General features: G+C 45.4%; 1 protein-coding gene across 3 annotated transcripts in view; it reads left to right on the top strand.

Moving 5' to 3' along the window:
• The window catches only part of WASHC1 (WASH complex subunit 1), a 57,161-nt gene that overhangs the window by 29,944 nt on the left and 13,074 nt on the right, over positions 1-14,143 (top strand). For all 3 annotated transcript variants that reach the window (XM_083401527.1, XM_083401525.1, XM_083401526.1), the window contains exon 3: positions 13,044-13,155. In XM_083401527.1, coding sequence (XP_083257653.1) covers positions 13,044-13,155 — 112 coding nt within the window. The remainder of the gene's footprint in view (positions 1-13,043; positions 13,156-14,143) is intronic.

Here is a 14,143-nt window from a genome sequence, read left to right as displayed (position 1 = left end):
CTTAATCAGCTTTGGCTGTGGCCAACTTCCTTAAGTGTGGAAGGGTCATGCTTGTCTGGACAGGTTGCTCCAGGGTGGGGTCCCCTGTCATGGCAGCTTGGTCTGGAAGTGTTTGGCTCATTCAGCTACCCACTCAAGGGCTGAAACTGAGGAGTCCCTAGAGGAACCACTCACTTCCCAGGAGGAAAGAGTCGTAGAGATGTGAAGGCTCAGGAAAAAAGTGGGGAGGGAACCCCATTTTCCTTAGTTTTTCACCTGAAGCCTTTTGTTTACTTTGTTTTGCCCGAAAAATTGGACTGCTACATGTGAAAGGATAGAGAAGGTTGCTTCAGTCCCAGCATACCTTCAGTTTTTAGAGGTCCATGCCTGGATAGCTCAATTGGTTAGAGCATGGTGCTGATAATGCCAAGGTTGCAGGTTTGATCCCTGTGTGGGACAGCTGCATATTCCTGCATTGAAGGGGGTTGGACTAGAATTCAGGGGTCAGCAACCTAAGCGCGTGGGCCAGAAGCGGCCCATGGAGGCCATTTAACTGGCCCGTGAGCTGCCCCCAAAGCGAGCCGCCCATTCGGCGATTCCCCATGCTAAACCAGCACGGCGCAGGGACTCTCTTCCGCAGCTCTGGAAATCGCTTCTGCACATGCCCTGAGGCCGGGAATTGCATCTGCGCAGGTGTGATTTTCAGCATCTGGGCATGTGCAGAAGCGATTTCCGGCACTGTGGACACGCGCAGATGCGCTTTCCGGCATCATGCTGCTCCAGCCCGGCCCACGGAGGATCTCCGCAGGAGTGATCCGGCCCATGTCCAGTAAGCCTTGCTGACCCCTGGACTAGATGATCCCTAGTGTCCCTTCCAACTCTCCAATTCTGTGAAATTTGACGAGAAATGCAAAGAAGCAGCCACTGATAGTGATAGCTCAGCAAAGGAGACTGATTAAATTGGTTGGTGCCTGACAGAACCTTTATTTGGGAACTTGGTGTGAAGGATGTATCTGGTTTGCTCAGGTGAAAGGGGGGGCAGTGGGTTTTTTGTGGCAGGCAGTGCTTCTTTTCCATTATAAAAAAACCCTTAGATATTAGCAGTTGTGACCAAATTTGACAACCATCGCAACATCAATGCTATCTGCACACTCCTTTAAATAATTCAGCAACACTCTCACCAAGGAAGTTTATCTCCGGTTGCATGATATACCGGCCCCCTCCCCACCCACTTTTTTCGGGTCTCTTGTGATTTGCAAGAAGGCATCATATGCAGGTTTCCTTTGCCAGTCTTGTTTATCTTAATAAAAGCGGGAAGGCCTGCCTTTCCCCATCACAGTCAACCCCTAAGCCCTCCCACTGGAGTTCAATTTCATGTTCTTTTCTTATGGGTGCGTTTCTTCCATTCATTGGGCCCCCAAGGAGCGGATTCAGAGAAGTCACTTCACTTTACAGGCTTGACTTCAGTCAGAGGTTTGGTGAGGAGGGAGCTGTCTGGAAATATAACACTCTGCAGCTTGAAATATCTCTTGCTGCAAACTCCCAGCAACAAAGTGGGGAGGGAAGGGAGAAGAAGTGCCAAAGGTCTGCTCTTCACACTTGGATGGAAGATTACGCTATCTCTCCCTCTCCCTCTCTCTAGTCTTTCCTTTTTGACTAAATGTACTGTCAATGGGCCGTGTCTGAAATTAGAAAGGGCTCGGAGGCTGGGGGGGGGGGGCACGTAAAGTCTTTTGTTAACAGACTCATGAAAAAGGACAAATCTCTCAGTAGTTTGGGGAGAAGAAATTTCTCTGTGACCGGAGAGCACCAAGGATGTCAGGAGAACAACACAGTACCCGTAACTGCATGGACAGATTTACTACCGTATTGGCCCAAATATAAGCAGCACCTGAATATAAGCTGCACCTTTAAAATTCAAGGGGGGAGGGGAGAGAGAGAAAAGACAATACCTGAATATAAGCCGCTCCCTTAAAATTCTGCAGGCATTCACACCTGTTCCATTTTACCGTATGTCTGTTTCAGCAGCGATATCGTAAAAGCCAGTTTTTGTAAGGTCGCGAATTTAAGCTACACTTTAACTTTTTATGGTAAGAATTTGGAAAAAAAGTGAGGCTTATATTCAGGCCAATACAGTATGTGTGAACACAACACAACTTTATTCAGGGAGGTAGCCATTTTAAAAACCAGTGTGGGTGCCAGAGGCCTTGTTAGGGGGTGGCCTAGGGACTCCAAGCCCTGGGTCTTTGCGGCAAGATGCCTAATCTTCAATTCTTACCCTAGGGTTGCCACACATCCGCAACTTCCTGGACATAGCTGGTATTTTGCCCTCGTAAACAGTGTCTGGGTGGAAAGTGTAGATTTTGTCGAATTTCATTAAAAATAGCTCAAGAACTCTTTCTTGTTGAAGAAGCTCAACAACTTTGGGCAAAACTCAACAACTGTTATGTCCATATTTCCACTTTTTTAAATACGACAACCCCATCTTACCTCCTTTTAAACTTAAATTTTGTTTTCTTGCTTTAAAGGGTGGGTAGTTGTGTGGTAAAATGCAGTGCTAGTGATACCCAAGTTGACTATCTTATTTTGCCCAGGGGCACACAATGGATTTCATTCAGTACTCTCATTCCTGTGGATTTTTGGCGGCACGTTGGAGCTTCCCCTCCCTCTCTTTAAAAAGAGAACTTTAAATGAACTAACACCTCCAGCATTATTTTGCTTTTTAAAATGCTAGAGCAGTGTGCAAGACCCTTCAGATCAGGGATCTGCCTTGTGCTTATGCTGCTTTGTAAAACACCATGTAGACAGATAAACTAAAATCTTAAGAACAAACGAGCAGCTTATACTGACTACAAAAAGGATAAGGGAGTTAGACAGGAAGACCTATAGGAAGGGCAAAGATGAGGATGGAACAGCAGGCAGAAAAATCCAAGTCGAGCGGCAGAACGAAGAATGCAAACAAGAGGTTGGGAGATGAGAAATGGGTAAAATCAACAAAGAGAACATTGCAATAGTGCAGATGTACGATAGCAAGAGACGGCCAGAAGAACAGCAGCGTTGACACAGAAGGAAGACTGGATCTTAGAGATTGTGCAAATGGAAGTGGCAAACTTATGAACTGATTTGAAATTGAAGAGTGAAAAATACAGAGGAAGGAAAAGCTGCAGGAAGTTAGAAGTGTGCAGTCTACAAAGTGTATGTCAGAAGTGCTACTTTTTTTTATTTAAGAAAAGGATAGTTTTGCATCTCATCCTGAACATGGAGCTGTAATAATACTCATGTCAATGTCATTTAATGAAGGCTGACGCCGGAGTCAGCTTCCTTTTATATACGTGCTTGAGTATTGTTTAGCGCAGATTTGACAACCATCTTCCAGTCTCCAGTTTTCCAATAGCACAATAAAGATTCACAGATTTTACATGAAGGTCCCACTACTATAGATCTGTACAAGAAACATACGTTGGCATCTGTCTGTCTCAAGAGACAATAGAAGAGTGTGTCGTTGGGGGTCAAGTCAAGCTGTTGGAGAGTTACAATGCCTGCTGTGGCTGTAGAGACCAATACGGAAGAGACTTGTTTTGTTGCAGCTGGGCAGGCAGAAGAAGGCATCCGTGCTGATGCAAATGTACCATAGCATTTCTTCTTTCTACACTCCTCCCAATGGTCATTCCTCCTCTAGTCACTTCTGTGGATTCATGACCTGACTTATTGTCTCCAGGCGGTGTTGGTTGTTGAAATCTGACCTTACCCATTGAATTAAAGCTCGGTTAAGCAAAACAACTCTTTTCTGTGCATCTGATAAGATCCAATTCAGCGAGTGCGATTGAATTTTTACAGGGCACAGCCGTGGAACAGTAAGAAAAGCTCTTGGACCCGGGGGAATTAATTGTTACATAATACAATTGAAATACGGGTCAAGTGAAAGTGTGGGTGATCCCTTGGTGTCACCAATCCCAAGCTGTGGGATTGGGCAGGCATCTCTACTTTTGACTTCCAGGTGTCTCTTGAAGACTTTTTTAAAATGTCAACAGGCCTATGCAATTGTTTAACATCTTCTTCAGCATCCAGTTATTTTAATGATTGTTCTATACAGCCAATAACCATATCACACAAGAGTTCTGTTCCAGCCCCCCACATGTGTCAACAGGGCAGTTTTTTGCCCCGCCTCAATTTCACCTCCATTCTGCCTTCTTCTGGGTCCATTGCGTCAATTGGATGTGCCCAAAATGGCCTCCGCCCGTATTACTTTAAGAGTTTTTAAATGTTGCTGTACACCTTTCTGATGTTTTGCAAGAGGGCAGTATGTAAGAAATAAATAAATTAAATAGTTCTCCACACAAAAAAATAGTTCTGTACAGACTGAAAATTCCATTTGGTTGCAGGAGGGGAGGTTAGGGTAGAAGTCTTCTTCTATTGGACACACTGACTGTCTGAATGGGTCCCCCCCCTCTTGTATGGGGGAGCATTCAGTCACATGAGCCCCCACTTTGCTCCTTGAAGTGGTCCAGTCCAGGCAGAGGACTGGTTCTCTCTGAGAACCAGGGGCAAGGGGGCTGTAGCACACATTATGCAGCAATAGTGGAGCTGCTGGCTATCCCAGCTTCCTGACAAGTGTGCCAGTATGTAGGCTTATCATCTGTTACTTTTTCAGTGTACATATAAACAACATAATGTGTGAGGAGCCTTGTTTAAAGACAGCTTTTACCCATGACAGATGGCCAAGTTGACTTGCTTTTATACTAAAAACCTCCAGTAACTTAAACCCTTGCCTGTTTTTAAGTGTCATTATGATAACAAAAAATGGGTGAGCATGCAAAGGGGCTTTTTAAAATAATAATGCAAGTGAAAAGCTGAGTTAACAATAGATGCCTGCAACCGCAACTTGCAAAATGTATATAAACTGTTTTTTTCCAGAATGATAGATTTTGTGTACTTATGTAACTGTCTGTTCAATATTTCCAAGTCAATTTTACAATGTTTAATTCTTCAAAACAGTCAGATGAGATCTTGCTTTGTTCCATCACTGTTTCTGCATCAATAGAGAAGTTGCCCGTCAAGGTTATGAGCAGAATTGGTAAACATACCGAGAAGCACCGTAGATTTTCTCTCCCAGACCCATTTAAACTAGTGCTCTGTAGAAACTTGTTCTCTCAAAGGTGTTTCGTTGCTGCGAAAAAGGGCTTTCATTTTTCTGCTGCTTTCTCAGGTATTAATATTATTAATTGTCTTTCATATCCATCTCAAGGCAATTGACAAACATACCCTTTAAACAGTCACAATACAAAAAAAAACCCCCCAAACCACAATTAAAAATAGGCTTAGAAACAAAAATGAACACCTAAGGCAAAATAAGCACCTTTTAATCCAGCTGGAAAAATGTGCCAAAACAAAATGTATTTAATAGTTTCTGGAAAGTACACACAGTGGATTCTCTAGCCACACTGAAAGCCTTGCTCTCAGTTACTGTGCAGTAAGCTACTGATATTTTGGGGTCTTTAATGAGAAACTCCTGCAGAACGCAGGTTGTCTCTCAGGTAACCCAATCCTGATCTGGATAGGGCCCTTATATGTTAGTACCAAAAATCTTCCATTAACCCTTTTCCAGCTCCATCCTGTGCTCTTAAGGCAATGTCATAAATGAGCCCTGAACTGCCCGTAGGGAACCATGTCCATCATTCTCCCTACCCTACTCCTTCGATGGGCATCACCCCTCCCAGAAACTAGGGCAGTGCTTTTGGAGGAAGGAGCTGCATAGTGGACTCATGGAGTGTGGCCTAGGACAGGGACGTCCAACTCCCAAGAGATTGCAACCTACTCCCGGGGGGGAAAACTGGCAGTGATCTGGAGTTCAGAGTTGTTGACTTGGGGGGGGGGGGCTTCCCAAAGTTGTTGACCTTTTTTAAAACAGTAAGTGTGCGGAATTAAAATAAATCGCTCACCACCAACATCCTGCTAACAAACGAACACAGTGCTACAGCATACAACAAAGGAACAAACACTAAACGCAGTGCGAGTGATCCCATGATCGACCACGGTAATCTGGGGGTCGACCTGTCCATCGTGATTGACCAGTTGGACACCCCTGGCCTAGGATGTCTGACATTACCTGAGCATCGTAAGACGGAGAGGGTGTATGGGGTGTTAGGGGAGGAGGAGTACCTCTGGTGGGGGACACCTTGTGCTCTTTCTGGGGTACTTTGACCACCTTTGGTCCCCACCCTGCACTCAGCTCTCACCTGTGGCTACTAGAAGCTGTCAGCATGCGACAATGGCCGCACCCCGAGAATGGCTTTGACTGGACGGCTAAACCAAGTGAGGGTAGCCGATGGGTCTCAAACCCTCGGTGAGTTAGGAACTTCCCCTGCAGGCAAAGATAGGCTTTGGCCGGTTGAGCAGAGTAGACCCATCCAGTAGTACATCCAATGGTCAAGGAGGCGTGCGCATGCTGTAGAGGGAAGTGAGGGGCAGATGGAGTTTGTCAACCTGGGAAGGTAGCCCATCTAGGAGAAGGAAAGCTCTGATCCTAAACCTCCCCTGCCTTACTGGATATCTTTGGGAGAAGAAAAGGCTATGGAGTACACCCTGCACAAATCTGGAATGGAGTCCCTAAGATGGTTGGATGGCGTCTTGTACGCCTCTTTCTGGCAACTGCTGCAGCCAAGCTGGTGCCAAATGTATTGCTCTACTTTCCTTTGGACCACATCAGCGAGGCTGAGAGGGGGGTCTTGTCACATGGGCAGCCCTGGACCTCCAGGCACACTGCCCAGGCTTCCACCCCAGGAGGTCACTTAGGTGCTGCTAAGGAGCAGTTTGACTTCACCTCTGGAGGTGCACTCCATTGTTGCTGAAGACAGACGGATGCCAGCAACAATAAGATGATGTAGCCCTTCCCTACTGCAGCAAAATGAAGAAGATATTTTAAAAAGTGAAGGTCTGAGAACCTTTTTAACTCAGAGGTGAAGAGCAACTCTATTTAAACGTAAAGTTCGGAAATAAAAGCAAATAGGGTGAAAACATGCCCTGTTGAATCTGCTGCAGAAAAACCCCCACCCTTTCTCCATGTACTGGTAAGTGTATGGGTGAGATGTCTTTATGTCTGCCTGCGTTCAGCCTGACAGCTCTGATCTTTACAATTCCCCACAAGGCAGTTTAGCACCTCCCTAAGTGGGACTGTCTGCTAGCATTTCAGCACCTGCAAATCAGGCTCAAGGAGTAATCAAAGTGTGATAAACATTAATTAGGATAATCGCCAATAGCTTAATGGGGGTGGAAGAAGAAATCTTGATTACGTTTTTCCCTCATGGGAATTCTACCCGTCAAGTTTTTGATTGCACTTACTCAGACATGAAATAAGACGTGGAGAAGCTGCTTTGAATGTGAAAGGGGGGAAATAGGCAAACAAGTAGGGCTGGGGTGTTTTTCCCCCCTTGTGACCGAACACTTGAACTTATTTGGCTTCCCTGTGGGGAACACACACACACACACACACAATAATTTGTTGCCTTTCAAACTTTTGAGGGGAAATTGGCATTTATAATGGGCTTTAAATGCATCCTTGATCACCCATAAATTGGAAGTGTCTGCTGTTTCCCTCTGTGCTTTCACAAGCAAATAATAGACTGTATAGAAGAAGTTTTGTGCGGGCGTTTTATTGAATGTGCATCACTCTCCAAGGGCACGGCTGTCTCCAACTCTCTCCTGGCTCTGGAAGGCCATTGCCGGCCTCCCTCTGCCCCTCCACACAGGAACAGCAGTTGTCTAAGCTGGTACCATGCTTGAAGGAGAGAGAATCGTAGAATTTTAGAGTTGGGAAGGGACACCCAAAGGTCGTCTAGTCTGACCCCCTGCACTGCAGGAATCACAGCTGAAGCATCCATGGCAGATGGCCATCCAACCTCTGCTTAAAAACTTCCAATGAAGGAGAGTCCTGCAACTTCTGAAGAAGTCCATTCCACTGTCAAACAGATTTTACCACCAGAAAGTTCTTTCTGTTGTTTAGTCAGAATCTCCTTTCCAGAGTCCTGCCCTCTGGAGCAGGAGAAAGCAAGCTGGCTCCATCCTCCATGTGGTTTTGTATATATTGTGGTATTTTATGCATTGGGACTTGCAGTTATTTTTATTATTCATAGTTTAGTAAGTATTGTAATTATTAAGAGTGAATTTCTAATTACCATTTGCTGATGTTTTGAGAGTTAATTTTATAGCGTACTATTATATTCCAATAGGTTATTAAATATTACTTTATTTGATATAAGTCGTTTCATTTTGAAGTTAAGTTTTATTATTACCTTTTGTATTGGATCAGATTATTATAAGCTGTGTGTTCTTTGTGGTATATTTTGATGCTGTAAGTCGCCATGTGCATAGCAATATTGAAGGGCGGCATACAAATTAAAAGTGAAATGAAACGAAATGAAAATTCATTCTTGGCCCTGCACCCCAGTAGTGCTGTGGCTGCCCCACACTCTTGAACTCACACACACACACACACACACACCTCTCTGCCCACCGCAGTGCTGAGTCTATACTTCAATTCCCCCTTTTTACTGTTGCCACCCAAACCTGTGAGGTCGGGGGGTCTGTGTGTACACAATAGTTTCTGTCTGGAATTCAGCCTTGTGCTCACCCTTAATCTGCCATTTTGCATGTACGAAAGATGGGCTTCAGGAGCTCCTATGCTTGGCGTCTGCCAACCTGCAAAACCACAGGGCATTCCTGCTGGCGACTGTACGGTTTCAGCACCCAAGGCTGGCAGCTGTACAGACCACCTTTCCCTTCGCCTGCCCCCCCCCCTCTCTTTTACTGCTCTATCCTATACATATGCAGTAGGTCTTAGGGGGACAGTCATTTAATACTTGAGCTGTTTTATCCTCTTGTGCTGTTCATTTCTCATTTCGTTCTGTAATGTTCTTTCTCCTTGACTGATCATTTACTTTTCTACTTGAGACATGAAATTGGAGTTGCTTGGTATTCTGGGAAGGTCTACTTCGCAGCTTTCCTTGACGTTTCTGGTGCTCAGCTGTAATTGCCTAACCTCCTCCCATTCTTTCGGGGGCCCTCTCTTTATTGGAGTGAGTTATTGTTAGTCGATTTGTGCCTGCCTAGGACCCAGCTACTGATTACAAATGACCCTTCGATGACTTATCTGCCTCAGGCAGTTAGTGCCGGCTGGTCTCTTGTTTATCGAGCAGTTTGGCACATATTAATTGCGAACACTGACCTTCATTTCTGAGCCATCCCTAGCCCTGTATTGCCCTGTGAATCCAAGACCTTATAAACCACACTGGAGCTGGAGTTCACTCTCTTTAACTCCTAATATGGCCTCTCTATCTTATTCAGGCCCCTCTTCCATCACTGCATGCATCAAATTCAGGGGCAACAGCTGCTACCAGAGCATTGGTGCCTTATCCCATCAGACAAAAGGCACTGCATAGTTGTGAAGATCACCAATGAACAAAGTTATGCATTATGAGTATGGATTGACAAAGTTGCCGCAAAGCATGGAGATTCTGGAAATGCACTGGTCATCTGTATACAGGTTAGAATAGGGAGCTTATGAAGAGGCCAAACAGACAAATCCAGTGTCCATTTAAGTCCAAGGGTAGCCAATGTTTTGCCCTGCAGATGTTGTAAACTAACCTCTATCAGCTCTAGACAGGATGGTCAATGGATACATCCTGAGAGATGTAGTCCATATCAACCATAGGCCACCGTGTTGACTACTCTGATCAAGCCTTAGCATCCTGATTTCAACAGTGGCTAACTGGGTGATTCTGAAGGACCAGATAACAAGGGCATGCCAGCAACAAGGGCATGCCCTGCTATTTACCTGCTGGTATTCAGCGGTCCATGGAAGCTGAACATGGATAATTTTTCAAAGTCTTAATGCCAAGGTTGCTGGTTCGATGCCCATATGGAACAGCTGCATATCCCTGCATTGTAGGGAGTTGGACTAGATGATCCTCAAGCTCCCTTCCAACTTTATGATTGTATAAGGAGCTCAGGGTGGCATACACTTTTGTCTTCCTGTTCCATATTTTGCCTTCATAGCAACTCTTAGGCCGGGACTGGGGAACCTGTTGGGACTCCCAGCTCCCGTCAGCCTCAGCTAACATAGCCAGCGGTCAGGGATGATGGGAGCTGTAGTCCAACAACATCTAGAGAACCTCACATTCCCTATCCTTGCATTTGACTGTGAGATGGTGACTGACCTGAAGTCATCCAGTGAGCTTCATGGCTGAGTCGGGATTTGGACCCAGGTCTCCCCAGTCCTAGGTTGATACTCTAATAATCAAACCAGGGACGAGGAATCTCTTCTTGTTAAAGGTTGCATTCCCTCAGGGTTAAATTGAAAGGGGACCAGAGCCGAGCATGGGGGGTGGGGAGCCCGCCTTCCTTCCTTCCTTCCTTCCTTCCTTCCTTCCTTCCCCACCCAGTGGGCTAGCTGGGGAGGGTGAGATCACCCTCTTGCCAAAGATCTGGACAGATTCCTTGCAGAGCAATGGCTTCACAATTGGAGGCAGTAATGCTTCTGAATACCCGTTGCTGGAAACCACAGGAGGGAAATGTGCTCTTTTGCTCAGGTCTTGTTTGTGGGTTTCCCCTGGTTTGCTGCTGCCTGCTGTTTACCATTCTGCTACAGAGTCCTGGCCATCTGAGACCCTTATCGGTGCTCCCCCCATCACCACACTATCTCTGTCCTTCTGCCTTGAACAGATTTATATTCTAGTGCTTTTGCAATTCAGAGAAAAGGGGCAGATGTTGGTTTGTTTGAACTGTAGGTTGGACTCACACCTTTATCTGCCTCTTAAAGAAAGGACCTCTGCCGCTCTCTGTTTCTAAACGTGTCCTTAAGACTCACCTGAAAGGAATCCTTGATTTTTCATAGCAGAACTTCAGGCTGTACTTAGAGAGGAGACATAACACGGCATTCCAGCTGGTTAAGTCAAGGAAGCCCTAAATATAGTATAAGGTGAATATAAAATGCATGGCGGATCACAGCCCAACTACAATTGGGGTGCATGCAGATGACTGTTTGCCAAGTAATTTTTGCCATCCTGTTACACTGTGGTTGTGATTCCCTGTAACCACTTGGGAAGTAAGTCATCTTCATCTGCATTGGCTTGCAACTTGGGAAGGAAACCTTGGCAAGCTTCTGTATCTGATCAGAAATTTAAGGAGCATGAAGAGGAAGGCAATACCAGTGACCAGCTTACCAAGTGGTCACATGCATGATGTGGTGACTTCTCAATTATTAAAATGTTCTCTGTCTTCATCCTTAATTCCTGTTTGAACCCCATGGAGCTTCAGTTAGTCACAACTCATTGCCCCGGTGCTCTCAGTGTTGACATGCTTCCTTTGTGGATTGAGAACCCTTGCAACAATATCAGTATCATGTGGGAAGAGGACAGAAAGGAAGAATAATAGAATCACAGAGTGGTAGAGTTGTAAGGAATCCTGGGGGTCATTTAGTCCAACCCCCTGCAGTGAAGAAATCCTGCAATTCAGGAATCTATTGCCCAGCACAGGGCTTGAACCTGCAACCCTGAGATTATGAGTCTCATTGCTCTACCAATTGAGCTACCCCAGGAGTTAAAATGTGAAAGGCTTAAAGGCATGTGCTTTGCATATTTAAGATCCCAGGTTTAGTCCTTTGGGTTTTGAGTTTAGGGATCTTAAGATATCAGACCCGAAGGCCACAGAGAGCCTATTCCATTCAGAGTAGATAGAACTTGGGTGGGCGGGCTGCTAGTCTGACTTGGAATAAGGCACATATTCATTCGAAAATGAAAAGGTAAAATGATGCTGGCATGCTCAGCTGTGCAGTTTTTTTCCTTTTCAAGTGGAAGTTATTGGAGGTGCCATTGTTCACTGTGAGGCAGCTTTCGAAATCAAAGTGTTCTTGTTGTTGTTTCAATATTTTATGAAATATTACAAATACTCAATGACAGTAAATAGGAGGGAAAGTTCCAAACTATGGTTGAAATAAATAAAAATTTCTTGTTCATAGTCACACCTGTAAGTATAGAGCCTACTCTAGGATGCAGTGCAGAAGTAACAGTGTGTATCCCTCAGTTTCTTGGTTTTATTTTTAGGTTCTCTACAGATGTGTTGTGAATTTGCTGCCCTAGCAAGGCTGCAGTAACAATCACTTTGTACACCTCCCTTAGTCAGCAACAATTGGATTATTGACTTGGGGATCTTATATGCAGTTTGAGCACTTGTATGTGCCTCGGGCGGAGATTTTGCTGGCACTGGTGAAAAGCTCGGAAGGATTAAATTTGAGTGGGAGGGGTAGGTTTCTTAATGGGGGGAGGGAGTAAAGGCAGGTGCAAAATGAAGCAATGTTAGTTATTTGGCCTGCCCACTACATTGCCACTCCAGCAGAGCTGGATTCTAATATTTTCCCATCAAAACAAAACCAAGCACTGTCAGAGCCTCAACCCTGTCGCTTGCTCAATCCTTCTGTCATCTAACACAAGCAAAGTGTTCGCCTGGTCACTCAGCACTGCCAAATCTTGGAGGTGGTTTATAGAGGACAGTGTAAACAACCACATTGAGATCCAAGAAAGCTAAAATGTTTGGCAGACGCAAACTGACGGTAGCACAGGGATGGGGAACCTCAGACCTAGGACTCCAATACGGCCCTCCAGCCCTCTCTGTGTGGCCCTTGGAACTCTCTGCAGGCCACATCCTTCACTAGCCCAATTTCACACTCAAAGGGCCTTTGCCCAGCTTGAACTCTGATAATGCCTCTTGTTTTTCCAGAGAGAGGTGTGTGAATGTGTGTATAAAGGTAAAATTTGCATTAGTTGGTCTGCCCACTTTTGTCTCTGACCTCACCCACCACTGGCATGTGGCCCTCCAAAGGCTGCCCAGAAAGGAATGCGGCCCTCAGCCTGTAGAATGTTTCCCGCCCCTGCTGCAGACAAATGCAGAAATAGCAAGAATAGCTGGTTTCAGAGGCCACAGGAAAAGTCGGAAAAGTGTAGGTGGCTGAGCAGTTAAGTGGTTTGTTGGCTTAACAGTTGAGTATTTCGTCTGAACGTTGGATTCTTTCTTAGGATTTCCCAGCAAGTGGAGGCTAGCCGGACACAGCTGCGGGCTATTGATGAGAGAGTCACTCTTGCTCAAGCCAAAATCGAGAAGATAAAGGGCAGCAAGAAAGCTATCAAGGTACCGCATGTCTGCTATGGCTACTCTTCTGAAATCCCTCACACTGATTTGACTAAAGGGTCCAACTTATTAAATATGAGAATCTGGTGTTGGTGGATTCTTGCAGTTGCCCAGTCCAGATTTCGCCCCCTGCTCTTGGCCTCTGTACTGGAAGAAATGTTTTCCCTGACCTGATGGTCCAAATACATTCCCCGTGCAAGGAAAGCCAATGTGATGCCCTCCAAATATTGGTGGACCTCAGCTCTCGTCATCCCTGACCATCGCCCTTGCCAGTTGAGGCTGCTGGGAGTTGGGGCCCTATATGTAACACAGTGTCCCCTTTATGGACTTTAGTTATCCTTTGATTTGGGTCGGAGGAAGAGGAAGTTTTCACTGGCAGAAAAATGCAGGGCATTATTACAACCACAAATTCGAGGTGTTTGGAATTTTTCAGAGCTCTTATGCTGAAGCACTGCACAGCTCTAAGCTCATCTGCAGCAAGCCTCTCTTCTCTTTTTGGAGGAGTGTGGGTGGAATTCTATTGCCTTTAATCTCCCCAATTCAGTTTCTCCTATTAAATCCTAGAGCATTACTGAGCCCAAAGGATGTTCCTCAATAGATGCCCCTGCTTTCCAATATTCCAAAGTCCTCTTCTCTTATTATTTCAGCCGCATTTCTCCTCCTCCCCCAGTGCATAAAGTGCCTTGCAGTATTTCTATCTTTCATTCATTGGCAAATGGCTGAGTTTGAGCATTAGAAGTCAGAGATGAGGGCTCGCCCACAGTCACTGGGGAACTGTTAGCTGAGACAGGGCTTAAACTGATTTCCCCAGTCTGGAATCACATTGACCCACAAGGGGTCTCGCTAGTTACATTGCAAGTGCTCCATTCTCATATTATGCCTATGATTTTGAGTCCACTAAGTGCATTGTTGTAAAGGGTGCCCTTAGATATCCCCACCTACTCAGGAGTTCCTTGGAAGAGGGATGCTGAATGACCAGGGTAAAAAC

This window comes from Podarcis tiliguerta (genome assembly GCF_965153285.1).
Source record: "Podarcis tiliguerta genome assembly, chromosome: 10".
NCBI classification, from domain to species: domain Eukaryota; kingdom Metazoa; phylum Chordata; class Lepidosauria; order Squamata; family Lacertidae; genus Podarcis; species Podarcis tiliguerta.
Note: the sequence above shows the minus strand (reverse complement) of the source record. Positions and strands in the feature narration are given on the sequence as shown.